Here is a 13,735-nt window from a genome sequence, read left to right on the forward strand (position 1 = left end):
TTCTAATGCATTCTCATGCATTGTTGAGCTGAGCAATTGGTTAAACTATTCCCAACACTCCCACAAACATTGAATGGAGCAGTAGGATTCATGTTCTACTTGCAGCTCCAGCAAAAAAATGGAAAAGGGAGCCCTCTTCTCATGGTGAGTGGGGAGTTCTGTGCTCATATTGTATCTTCTATCCCCTATAACACATAACACATAACAATAAAATCTGAGAAAATCCCTATAAGGACTTCTCAGTTCTGGTCATTAAGGGGTTTATAAAAAAGATATGTCAAAAGATGTGAATAACACTGTCTTCTTTAAACTGTCTTTAATAGTCAAATTGGACTCTAAGCTCAATCTTCATCCATTTCGGTTTTATAGGTCAATATAAAACAATTGTATAATGTTAATCATGAGATTTCACAACTGTGAGTACTGTGAATGAGTCAGTAAGTTCAGGTTGTATAACTGTGTTGATTTTTGAAGTGCTCATTAAAAAAAACTAAAAATATCTTGTCATGTACTGGAGCAACTCACAAGGCTGTCAATCCTACTTGTAGACCATAGTGTTAACTATAACAGGTCAAATATATAGGGGTTAAATTTGAAAACATTTTGAAACTTTGAGAAAAAGGCTGTTTTAGTAGTCACATTGAGGTTTTTTGAGATTTTTTGCTGCTAAAATGTCTCACAGGGCTATTGACACCTCTTCATTAATCTGGCATAAACACAGAACTACTGCTAGTGCAACACTGTGCAAAAAGTCCCATAAAAATTATCATAGTTACTCCAGTCCCCTGCTGGTGGTTTTATATATTTTGAGACTTTTTTTGGGACTTTTTGAAATAAAATTCCAGGCAGAATGTTAACCATAAGAACATTTATTAAAGGGCCAAAGCCATTGTAATGAATCTAATGGTCAGCAAAGCTCCAAAAATAGACATAGAACTGTCCCAAGGAGCCGGCATAATGATAAATAACCCCCTATAAGGCTGTGTTTGATGGTAAAACTTAAGGGGTTCACACCCACTATCCCTGGGTGTTGGCTGCATAATGTAGCTAAAACTCACTGTTTATGGAGTGGGCTCAGCCCATGACATATGATATACAGACAAGTCACATGTCGTTAAGGTGTTTATGAAGCACCTTACAAAGTTTACTGTTATTACTTGCTCTATTCATATCTGAAGATTATGTGTGAACGATTAAGTTACATTGTAAATGAGTTTTCTCACAAACATCCTTTATTACCTAACAACAGGATAGTTGATTAATGTATATTTACTGGAGACTCTACAGATGTTCTGTATAGTCTCCTATATGAATGATATGACAAGATATAAGGGTTTGCATAACTGTCCAATGTATATAAATCCTTGTTTTGATCAGTTAAAAGATTATTTGTAATGTGTGTGCATCTCTCTTTCAGTGGTTTTCGGGCAGTTCACCTTTTTCCAGACTGCACTTAATGATGTAGTGGAAGTCCATGATGGTCCCAGTGAACAGGCTCGTCTTCTCAGCTCTCTCTCTGGATCACATACTGGTATGAGGTTGGATGTCTTAAGGATTGTGTGTGGTTAAAGCATCTGTATCGGGGATGGAGGTCCATACCAGTGGAGGATAAATATCATCATATTTCTACTTACCACATGTCCAGGAATGTTTTAATGTTATATGTTTGCTGTATTTTATAACTATAAGACACACACCATATTTGGACATAAAACAAAAATAATTATAGTTTGCACCAATTTAAATTCCCTGGTTGTCACACAAACAAATGGCTCTGTAACATGTACACAGATAACTCTGCTACATTTGCGCACAAACACACACGTCTCTGATACAAAATACCTTCCTCCCCTGACACACATCATTATCTGTCAACCACTTATAATTACTAAACCCCCCAATACAAGGAAAATATTTGAGTTGAAAAATATGGTACATTTTTTGGGGACTCATCAGGTCTGTAAAAGTACATGGTATATGTATATGTAAGAAGCTTTTCCCAGTGTCTACCAAATGTGAACAGAAAATTACAGTAGGAACATAGACAGATAGATGTTTCAGTCAGTTTGTTGACTGCAGCGCTCGACAATTAATAGAGATTAATGGAGCAGAACGGTCATGCGTGGTCGTCTGCTCCATTAGTCTGACGGAGTGGCGAGGGGTCTGACTGTGGTACGTGGGAACCCATCAGACCCCTCGTTTTTGTGATCTGTGTGATCTTAACTGAGACCCCCACTGATCACTGGGGGGCCCTGGATAGGGCCTTACTTTTGCTTATGGGAAAACCCCCTTGAACCCTTTAGATCCTGATACATATGTTCCTGCTCTCGATACACATGTACACAAGAGCATTTTCAGGACCTTTGTAAGCAATCGGAAGGGACACATCCTTCATTTCCCAAGAAGCTTGATTATAGTACGATATGTAGGAAGTGAATTCCAGACATGTAGGGGCTATAACATTCATACAGCCCAGGGTCCATGCCAGTCTTCATCTGCTCCTGGCTGTAACCCGGATATGATAAATATGTTGAGAGATTTCCTAAACATTTTAGCACTTTACATGATCACATCCATACATGTATGAAATGGGGAACATTCTCTTTATGTCAAATCCTATTGGGAGTAATACATTACATGGTATACAGTTTTATACAAGCATTATATGGAGCTCAAGGCTTAGAAATATATTGAGAGTAACAGTACGATAAAGGGTGTTATTACTAATATTTATTACTAGGAAGAAAGCTAACCAAAAACATTTTTCCACAGCTGTTTTCAATGATTCTGTATCTTTACTCATCTGCGCTATTACATTTTTTCACATCAGCGTACATAAGTTTGGTTATCTATTTAGTTCCTCCCCTTCCAGCCGGAATAAAGTGTTCCCATGCCCAGAGTTCAGACCAGTCTATCTCACACACTGTGATCAGATCAGCATATCCCAGCAGCCGGTTTATCTACAAGAGGCAGGTCTTCCCGCTCGGTAACACGTGCGCTCTGCCGTTACAGGTGAATCTCTACCTCTTGCAACTTCCAATCAGATTTTAATTAAGTTCAGTGCCAAGGGACAGGCGACAGCCAAAGGATTTCATTTTGTGTACCAAGGTAGGTGGATAAATGGCGTGTCTTGTCCTGTGGTTATTGAAGCAATGCATGAAACCTGCAGGGACTGTCATACAGATATTAAAAACTGTCACATGGCTTGATTGGGAAAGTGAAAAGGGACACAGTAAAAGAAGCGGATTTGGCAGGTGCAGAGCTCGGGAGGAAATACACCTTGCAGCAATGTATTTTATATGGTTTACAACTGGGATTTGAGATATATATCAGCGTTTGAAGAGAGTAATGTACCATACAGTATATACTAATGTATCTTGAACTGAGCACAAATGGAAGATCTTTCTTTTGCCAAGACTTATTATCTTCATATCAGGGCGTTTTTTCACACAATGCGAGGCTCCCATCTGTTTTCCTGGAACATTGAACATGATGTAATGGGGTGCATTTTGTAATGAAAATGTAATACCAGCAGCAGCCCAAACATACTTCATAAAACCAGCACTTCTTTTCTATTATTCAACTCCTCATTGTGTTCTTTGAATTAAAGAAATCCATATGCCAGCACATAGTTATATAGAAAATATAATACGTTCCACTGCATATATTCACAGGCTTTATCGGTTTTCAGGTTTAGGAAACACATTTGTAAATGTGCCCTATTGAAAAATTCTGACTTATTATATGGATACCATAAATGGTCACAAACTCAAAAGCTTTGCATAAATCTATAGTACAAGCCATACAAGTATAGAAGAAACGCTGGGATATATTTTATCAGAGGAACGTAGCTTTTTCTTTATGTTACGCTTATTCCTGCACTCCTTATGTCTTGGCTTTTTATTCTGAATTTCATTTTGCTAACAAAACAGAAGTTCCCTTGGGTGTCCGGTTACATAGAAGTTTAGTATAGAGCATAGGGGGCAGCAGAGAGTCACAATTAGATCTCTACCCACCAGCTCAGAGATATCTGCTATTACATGTACAGAGTGGAGAAAAGTAAAAAGAAATGGAAGATTGCATGTCACATAATGAGGAGTGTTATTTCTCCTGTATATTGAACCATTGATTTCTCAAAACCTTGTTGCATGGTGTGGTCCTCACTAAGGCACTACACTTAAATTAGGGTTCTGACTTACTCGACAGTAAGTCAGATACAATAGTTTGCGTGTTCACCCATGGAAATGGACTTGTATTTTGGTCCGATCCCACAGACCAAACACATTGCACAGGATGGGAGTCCTTGCATCATACAAAAATAGGTTGCTGAAACGTAGCAAAGACACTATAACAACTACTGCTGTTCGGATGGCAGACTGGGAGTCCTTGCATCATTATTCACAATGATGCAAGGATTCTTGTCCATTGTACTTTGTTCTGACTGTGGGATCTGAAAAGCACACGGATCTGTTCCCACGGACTGAGCCTAACGCTGCATCCTTTTACTTGAAATTGTATCTTTCTTTTTTTCATGTCATTGCTATTACTACTGGAACTTCTACCTTCTCTGGATGCTGTTTCCACCAGTATTTGCAACCATCTGTTTGCCTCTTACAGCTGTTCCTCGTACTAGTGCCACTCAGTGCAGCTCAATACCAGAACCCAAGTATGGACGAAGAATTGGGAATGACTTCTCAGTTGGAGCTGTTGTCCGATTTGACTGCATTCCTGGGTATGCTTTGCAGGGCTCTAGGAATATTGAGTGTCAGGCGGTAATGGGAGCCCTTGCACAGTGGAACACATCAGTACCCTCTTGTGTTGGTAAGTACCTTGTCAACAATGTTCAGCATTTGCTTGCAAACCACTGACTATATTGTTTACTGATGATTGTTATTGTATTAATAAATTTAGTTTCTAAATGTACTCCAGTTGTGCCAATATCTGGCAGACAGGCCTTGTTCCAAATGCATTATTTGTAACTTTAGACACCTTAGAAACGTTTTGTGCCCAACTAGAATAAAAATGGGGCTTAAAACGCAAGAAACAAAGGAGAGATTTGCAACTATTTTCCTCCTTATGCCACCTCTATGCCAAAGTAGAGAGTAGAGATACATCAAGTGGGCCATCCCCAGCCACGGGGTGGGCTGTCCCAGGGCATTTATACCCCACATCTGGGCACGCGTCTATCTATGGAGGGAGAAGTGGTGAAGAGTGCTCACCCCTCTGCCTCCCCATAATTTACCAAACATATAAAACATTTATAGCAAAGCAGTTGCTTTGATATATTTGATATATTTTCTGATATTTCTAGGTTTTAGCAGTAAAAATTTAAATCTCCTCCTTTTTGATTTCAATGTTAATTTGTTAAAAAGTAAACAATCACTATATATTCTAATGCAATATGGCACTAGGTTTAACATATGGTCTTATTTTTTTATTAATTAGTGCCTTGTGGAGGGAATCTGACTGAACGCAAGGGAACCATTCTTTCTCCAGGTTTCCCTGAGCCATACCTTAATAGTTTAAACTGTGTATGGAAGATCACTGTACCCGAGGGAGCCGGAATTCAGGTAGGAAATGTACCAGGAATATGTATGCATCATTTTCACATTTCTTATGCAGTGAAAGGACTAAAGTGTAGGTGATATGTATATGGGAATGTGGAATGACTTCCTTTACTGCTTATGATCACAATCAAAAAGTTAACCTTAAAAATGTGTAGCTTTTATATATAGTTTAGATAACAAAACCTGAATATTTATATCTTAACTGCAAGCATGGACAGCTTCTTCGTTTTTATGTGGACATTGGCCATTCCATTCCATTTCATTCTCCATTTTATTATAAAAAAGAAATAATAATTTCATAATAAAGTATAAAAATCTTTTCTAAATACAGTAATATTACAAAGTAATAAATTTACATCCATGTGATCAGAAACAAGGTGTAAGCTCTGAAAACTGACACACTGAACAAAACCTTACTGAAATCAAAAAGTGCTTGAAATCTGATGGATATAGCGGGACATTTATTTTAAGTCTTTAAGTCTGGTTGATAAATGAAGCAGGTGAGCATTTTGGTTTTTTGAGACTTTTGTCTGAAAGTCTCAAATGTTTAAGCAACCCTTGTCTACGCCTGCTCTAGACTGGAGAAAATATTTGTCACTTTTTCAGATGTCCACATCTGGATTTTTAAGATAAAGCATGTGCAGCAGTGTAAAATTTTGGCACAATTATGCTAAAAAAAAGGTTGATAAATGACCCCCTCATGGTTTTTTTTTTTACTGCCCAAACTCTTCCAAAAATCTGACAATTTCTGCATGCAATATGTGAAAGGGGCTTAAGCCGACTCCATCCTCATATAAGGCAGTCTGTTGTATCTCTTCAAAGTGTTCTGGTGTTAAATACGTGTGGTTCTTTTGGCACGTAGCTTTTTTTGGTTGCCAGCTGTAGATCTTCTTGGTAGAGGAGGTCAGGAGCTCGTCCATCCAATCAGGCAATTAAAGCTCTTTCCTGAGCAGAATCACTCTGCATTGTGTGCTGTGGTGGAATTGTAAATGCTTCCATTGTTATTTCTATGTTACGTATATTTTTTGTTGTAAATGTATCATTAAAGTCCGTACATAATTTGTGCAGCTTTCAAATTCTTGAGAAATCTTTTATCTCTGTATGGTGGTCTGGACATTCATTAAACAGAAATCACTTGCCCAGGAACCACTGCTGTGCAATATTTATGGCTCGTTTCCTAATTGAAGTTCAGTTTAATAGCTTTTCCAACTTACTCTCCAGGGGACATTCAGAAACGTCACAAATTCTGAATGTCACCAAGTTCAATGTTTTGTGGTGTAGTACATTCATTCTTGTTACGGGTATAATGTCCCTTCTGAACACTTACTGTAAAGTATGTTGACACATTGGGCCAGAACTTAGACCTTCTGCACATACCAGTTGCGCTGTTAATAAGTGTACAATTCATTGCCAGGGCACAGATAAACCAGCATGTGCTCATATTTATATAGCAGAAGGGGTAGCTGTGTGCTTGTGCATAGGGGGAGATCTGGAACGGTTTGTTATCTGTTTCCATGTTTATCTTTTTTAATAATGCAGAAAAATTCTCTGCATGACATTTTATATTTGAGTTTTTGGGAGCTCTGTATCCAAGCGAAGAAAACATGTTCTGACACCTTATTTCATCTTTGTATTTCATATCAGACCCTGTTAGGCAGATCTCCTGCTGATGTTTGTCAGTATTGTTTAGAACTGCAAGTATATCTTCTCTTCATTCTATGATATCCTGTTACTTTTCAGTAGAGGGAAAGTGTATATATTTACATGCATATTCAGTGTGTATAGTCTTATGAACATTATAGGGTTAGAGTAACTTGTATATAAGGATTTGTGAAGGTCTATGTCTGTTAAAGTGTCTGTTACATTATAGGATAGAATCATCTTTCTGTTAAATCCTGTTTTTATTACATTTTGTTAAAGGAAACCTACCACTTGAAGTGGCAGGTTTCAGATGGAAATACCGAGCACCAGCTCAGGGTGAGCTGGTGCCGGAGCTTATTTTTGTTAGTGTTTTAAACCGCTGTATTGGGGTTTAAAACACTTTTTAAACTTTATAGCCGGCGCAGGGAGGTACGCGCTCGGCGCTTACCATGTGTGCAGCTCTCCTTCACTTCCTATGTAGCCACGCGCACGGTCGCGCGCATGGTAAGCGCCGAGCGCGTACCTCCCTGCGCCGGCTATAAAGTTTAAAAAGTGTTTTAAACCGCAATACAGCAGCTTAAAACACTAACAAAACTAAGCTCCGGCACCAGCTCACCCTGAGCTGGTGCCCGGTATTTCCATCTGAAACCTGCCACTTCAAGTGGTAGGTTTCCTTTAAGCACATGCTCCACACAGGATGGTAATATTGGTAGTAGAAAGCTTTTAAAAAGGTTTGACTGGTATAACTTGTAAGTAAAGCTTGTGAGTAAGGCTTCATTACATAATAGATATCTGGCATAAGAAAACTGCAAAGATTTGAGGTAGAATCATTTGGGGGCAAAAAAAAGTTACAGTGTTGGGTTGTTAGGTATTTATGAAAACATGAATGTAATGGTATACAAAGGAGAGGTGCCTCTACTGTCAAATTTAGGTGACAACTACAAGAATGAAACTAATAAATTTTATATTTATATTATACTTATGTCTAAGATTATATAATGGTAGATAGATGCACCCAAAGCTGCAATTATCTATTGTTATATAAAGTTGGTACATAAAGTATTCAGACCCCTTTACATTTTTTACACTTTGTTTTAATGCAGCCAGTTTGTAAGATCAAAATGTTCTTATTTTGCTCATGTACACTCTGCACTCCTTCTTGATAGAATAAAAACAGATATTTTTGATGATTTATTAAACAAGAAAAACTGAAATATTCCATGACCATAAGCATTCAGACCTTTGCTGTGAAACTCATATTTAACTCACATGCAGTCCATTTCATTCTGATCCTCCTTGAGATGGTTCTACTCCTTCATTGGAGTCCAGATGTGTTTAATTAAACTGATTGGACTTGATTAGGAAAGGCACACACCTGTCTATATAAGACTTCACAGCTCACAGTGCATGTCAGAGCACATGAGAATCATGAGGTCTACGGAACTGCTCAAGGAGCTTAGAGACAGAATTGTGACACAGATCTTATTAACTAAATCATAAAGTGTCTTATATTAAAATGTCCTTAATTGCCTAAAGCAATCAATCAGAGCTCATATTAATGATCTGTAGAAAAATAGAAGATAAGTTGTATTTAGATTCTGTCCAGACCAAATGCCACAGCAGCCAACAGACAAGTGCTCCTATAGTCTGAAATTATGTTGCTAAGTGTTTTTTTCTCAAAACATGGGGTGAAAATTTCTGAAAATTTCTGGGGTGAAAAGTTATAGTCTATGACATTCCCATCATGGGTTACTTGAACAGTATGTGCAAATGCAGCAGTGTATTTCTTTATGGACAACACATATATACATACACACCCACACATAAATCCATATACACACTCACTTTTATATATTAGATTGTTATCTATTCCACAATAGCTGATTGTAGCACTATAATCTGTGTTAGTGGTCATCTGTATTTTGTTGCTAGGATTGCACATTCGATGGTTCAGTGGGAGTATTTTGTCCTCGGCCCAACTAAGGAATAAACTGAGTTTCAAAAAATTTCTTAGAAATCTTAATTACTGTGATGCAAATTTGGCCAAGCATATGTCTACTTCTGTTTTAGTCAATCCAACCGTGGTGTAGATGTCAATGCATGGCATCCCGTGCTCCAGAGATATCTTCTTTGGAGATGAACCACATTTTTGGACAGATTAAGAGTCTTTGAATTCAGTTCTCCTGCAGCATCTGCTCCGGATGTGAAAATTGTCTTTTCATCTTCAGGCTTTTCCTGAAATAAAAGTAGTAGGATGTTATAAGAGTGAAAGGACTGAAAAATGTTTCCATTTATACCATTTGTCTAACATTTCTACTTCTGTGAGATGTGTCTTTGTTATTGTGCATTATGTAATTGAATCTACCAACATGAGCATTACTCGATCACAATCTTGAAACTTTGTGAAAGGATAATAATTAAAGTTTGATCTGGGTAAAATTCATGTTTATTTCACATTACCTACCTGTTCTCTTTCTTTTTTATTTAGATTCAGGTTATAAGCTTTGGCACTGAGCAAAATTGGGACTCACTGGAAGTCTTTGATGGAGCAGACAACACTGCCACCATGCTTGGGAGCTTTTCAGGTATTTTACTAGCTATTAGGGGCAGATTTTTCTTAGCTAATGCATTTTTTTGGTTATATGTGTGACATTACTGGCACATTGGGTTATTTGTTAAAGTTTTAGCAACTTTTTAACCCATAAAAAATATATTACTACCCATCTATCACAATATGCGATTTGCACTTTGTAATAGATCATGTGAAAAATCCCTATATACTGCCATATTGTAGTATGGCAGTATATGGTAGGATCAATCAGACAACCTAGGGTTTAAGTACCCAATGGGGTCTGAAAAATAGTTAAAAAAAAAAAAGTAAAAAGAATGGTAAAAAAAAATTAATTAATAGAAAAAAAAAAATTATCTCCCTTTCCCTTGATCTGATATACAGTAAATATAAACAGTATAAATCATAAACATGTTTAGTATCACCGCATCCCAAACTTTCTGCTCTATCAAAACATTATAACGGTGATTCCCATAACGCCGTAACCCCATAATGGAAATTAGTGCCCAAAGTCGTCAAAAATACCACATTTTTGCCGTTTTGCAAAATATAAAAAAATCTATAAAAAGTGATCTATAGGCTGTACTGTCCTCTAAATTGTAGCAATGAAAACATCCTCAAAAGTCACAAAAAAATTACACCGCCCACAGCTCGTAAACTGAAGTATGAAAAAGTTATTAACGGCAGAAGATGGCAAAATTAAGGATTTTCTTTTGTACCTTTAATTGTTGTATATGTATGAAAACATTATAAACCCTATATGAATTTAATATCCCCACGATCACACTGACCCAAAGAATAAATGAGACATGTCATTTGGGGTGCACAGTGAAAGCCCACAAGAAAATGGCGCAAACACATTTTGTCATCGATTTCACTGCATTTGAAATTTTTTCCTGCTTTCCAGTGCATGGCATGGAATATTACATACCATCACTATGACATGCAATTTGGTACACAGAAAACAAACCATCACACAGCTCTTTACATGGAAAAATAAAAAAGTTATGTTTTTTTGAAGTGAAAAATGAAACCGCAAAACCAAAAAGGGACTGGTCGTTAAGGGGTTAGAGCAGTGCGCCGGAGTTTGCCGTGTAGCAGTAATCCTGGTTTGTGCCTAATTTGTCTTCGTATTTTATCTGCTTTTGGATGTTTGTGCATAATTTTACATTTGACTCTACCATCCCTAGGAAAGACAGTATTATGAGTTGCACAAAAATATTTTTTACATTTGTGCCTAAAAACACAAAAAAAAAACCCTGCATTTGACGAAGAGCCCAAACTGCAAAGATAAATTAGGTGCAAAAAATAGACTCACTAGTGGTGCAAAAAGATCACTGGAAAGGGGAAAAAGACAAATGAACCCCTTAATTTCTTTCAGTTGTCTACATTTACTTGACTCATTTAGATTGTGTTGTGTTCTGACAGGTTACATGAGTGGATAGAATTTAGTGCTTCATCATATTTACATATAACATAGCTTGAGAATTCTGTAGCTACACTGATGCATGATCATATGTTGGGTAATCCCTGAGCTAAGTGGTTTTGCTGAAAAAACAAATATAACATTCAGGACCTTGAGAAAGCTGGGTCAGGCTGGCTGACATAAATACATTACACTCAGGAGCTTGTAATTACAAATGGAGGGAAGTCAAGACACGACTAATAAACCTGAGCTGGATCACTCATATACAGCAGCTGGGGAATGGTGCAACAGTTGATTATTCTGCCTGCAGGCACAAGCCAGGGATTACATCATCCTCTCCTGCAGAGAATAACTCATGTGCTAGGAGAAGCGCTGAAGCAGCCATAGAAGCGAAAAAGCTTCATTATCATAATATTATATCTATTTTATCAGAAAAACCACTCAGCACAGATTAAACAAGATATGATTCTGCATCAGTGTAACTAACTACAGCAGTCTCAAGGTATGATTGCTTCATAATGCATCACATCAAATGGTAGGTTTTCTTTAACACATTTATAACATTATTTTTGTGTAGTGTTAACATTAATATGCACTATATGCACACTCTTAATATATATATATATATATATATATATATATATATATATATATATATTGCATTGGTTTGTACAATTAATGCCACAGTAAGAATTTACATACAACAAAATATGTTGCACCGTAATTTGGTACAGTATATTATTAACCCCTTCACGCTCCGTGACGGATATATCCGCCACGGAGCTGTGAAGGTTGTATGAAGAAGGCTCACGGGCTGAGCCTTCTTCATACAGTGATGGGCTTTGCTGCATATCGCAGCAAAGACCCATCGCTATCACCCGCGGTCGGTGCTTGCACCGATCGCGGGTGTTAACCTCTTCTTTGCCGCCGGCGACTTTGCCGCCGGCGAACGTCATCGGGGGGCGGCGATCGGTTGCCATGGTAGCCTCGGGTCTTCGTTTGACCCGAGGATACATGGCTTCTGCACATGCATTACAATGAGCCTGTGGCTCATTGTAATGTATAGTGAGCAGAAATGCCATATACTGCGATACAGTAGTATTGCAGTATATGGCAGGAGCGATCAGACCATCTAGGGTTAATGTACCCTAGATGGTCTAAGAAACAGTGGAAAAAAAGAGAAAAAAAAAAGTTTAAAAAATGTAAAAAAATAATAAAATATTAAAAGTTCAAATCACCCCCCTTTCCCTAGAACTGATATAAAATATAATAAATAGTAAAAATCACAGACACATTAGGTATCGCCGCGTCCCAAAATGCCCGATCTATCAAAATATAAAAACGGTTACGGGCGGCGGTGACCTCCGGAACGGCAAATGGCGCCCAAATGTCCAAAATGCGACTTTTACACCTTTTTAGATGACATAAAAAATGTAATAAAAAATGATCCAAATGTCGCACAGTCCTCAAAATGGTAGCAATGAGAACGTCGGCTCATTTCGCAAAAAATGACCCCTCACACATCTCCATGCGCCAAAGTATGAAAAAGTTATTAGCGTCAGAAGATGGCAAAAAATTTTTTTTCTTTTTTGTACACATTCGTTTAATTTTTGAAAATTTATTAAAACGCAATAAAACCTATATAAATTTGGTATCACCGCGATCGTACCGAACCAAAGAATAAAGTAGGCATGTTATTTGGAGCGCAGAGTGAAAGTCGTAAAAACTGAGCCCACAAGAACATGACGCACATGCAGTTTTTTTCAATTTTTCCACATTTGGAATTTTTTTGCGGCTTCCCACTACATGGCATGGAATAATAAATAACATCATGGGAAAGAAAAATTTGTTACGCACAAAATAAGCCCTCACACAGCTCTGTACACGGAAAAATGAAAAAGTTATGGATTTTTGAAGATGGAGAGCGAGAAATCAGCGAAAATACCCTGCGTCCTTAAGGGGTTAAAAAGCAAACATAGATTTTAAGAACTTAAACATGCTTATGCAGGCACTCAAAGATGAAGAGTTTGCAATACAGTTTTGTCCTAATTTTCTCCAAACTTCCTTCTAAAAGCCTTGTGCCACAGCTATAAGGGGTTTAAATCTCTTTTTCATATACTTTTATGACAAAAGAGCATGGAGTGAGGTTTTATAGGGAAACGAGTGCAGCAAAAACGAAGCAAACGCAACAATATTTTGCCACAGTTTTCTGGATTTAACTAGACCAACCATAATTAATTAATTAATCATTCAAAAAGTCCACGACATGATACTCGCTGATCGACGAACGAAAGTGCGAGAAGTAGCAGAGGCTGTAGGTGTGTCAACCGGAATATTTTACATGATAAGTTGGTGATGAAAAATTTGTCGGCCTGATGAGTGCCGCGATTGCTCACAGTGGACAACAAGCAGATGCGGCTGTTAATTTCGAAGCAGTGTTTGGAGCAATTTAAGCAAGATCCGAGGGAGTTTTTGCGTGGAGTTCTCACCATTGATGAAACCTGGATTCATTTTTACACACCAGAAACTAAG

The 13,735-nt window shown here is 37.6% G+C and overlaps 1 protein-coding gene across 2 annotated transcripts in view; it reads left to right on the forward strand.

Moving 5' to 3' along the window:
• The window catches only part of CSMD2 (CUB and Sushi multiple domains 2), a 648,217-nt gene that overhangs the window by 571,247 nt on the left and 63,235 nt on the right, over positions 1-13,735 (forward strand). For both annotated transcript variants that reach the window (XM_072136727.1, XM_072136728.1), the window contains 5 exons: positions 1,418-1,531; positions 3,013-3,108; positions 4,618-4,821; positions 5,446-5,570; positions 9,697-9,793. In XM_072136727.1, coding sequence (XP_071992828.1) covers positions 1,418-1,531; positions 3,013-3,108; positions 4,618-4,821; positions 5,446-5,570; positions 9,697-9,793 — 636 coding nt within the window. The remainder of the gene's footprint in view (positions 1-1,417; positions 1,532-3,012; positions 3,109-4,617; positions 4,822-5,445; positions 5,571-9,696; positions 9,794-13,735) is intronic.

Source organism: Engystomops pustulosus, chromosome 2 (genome assembly GCF_040894005.1).
Source record: "Engystomops pustulosus chromosome 2, aEngPut4.maternal, whole genome shotgun sequence".
In the NCBI taxonomy this organism is placed as follows: Eukaryota; Metazoa; Chordata; class Amphibia; order Anura; family Leptodactylidae; genus Engystomops; species Engystomops pustulosus.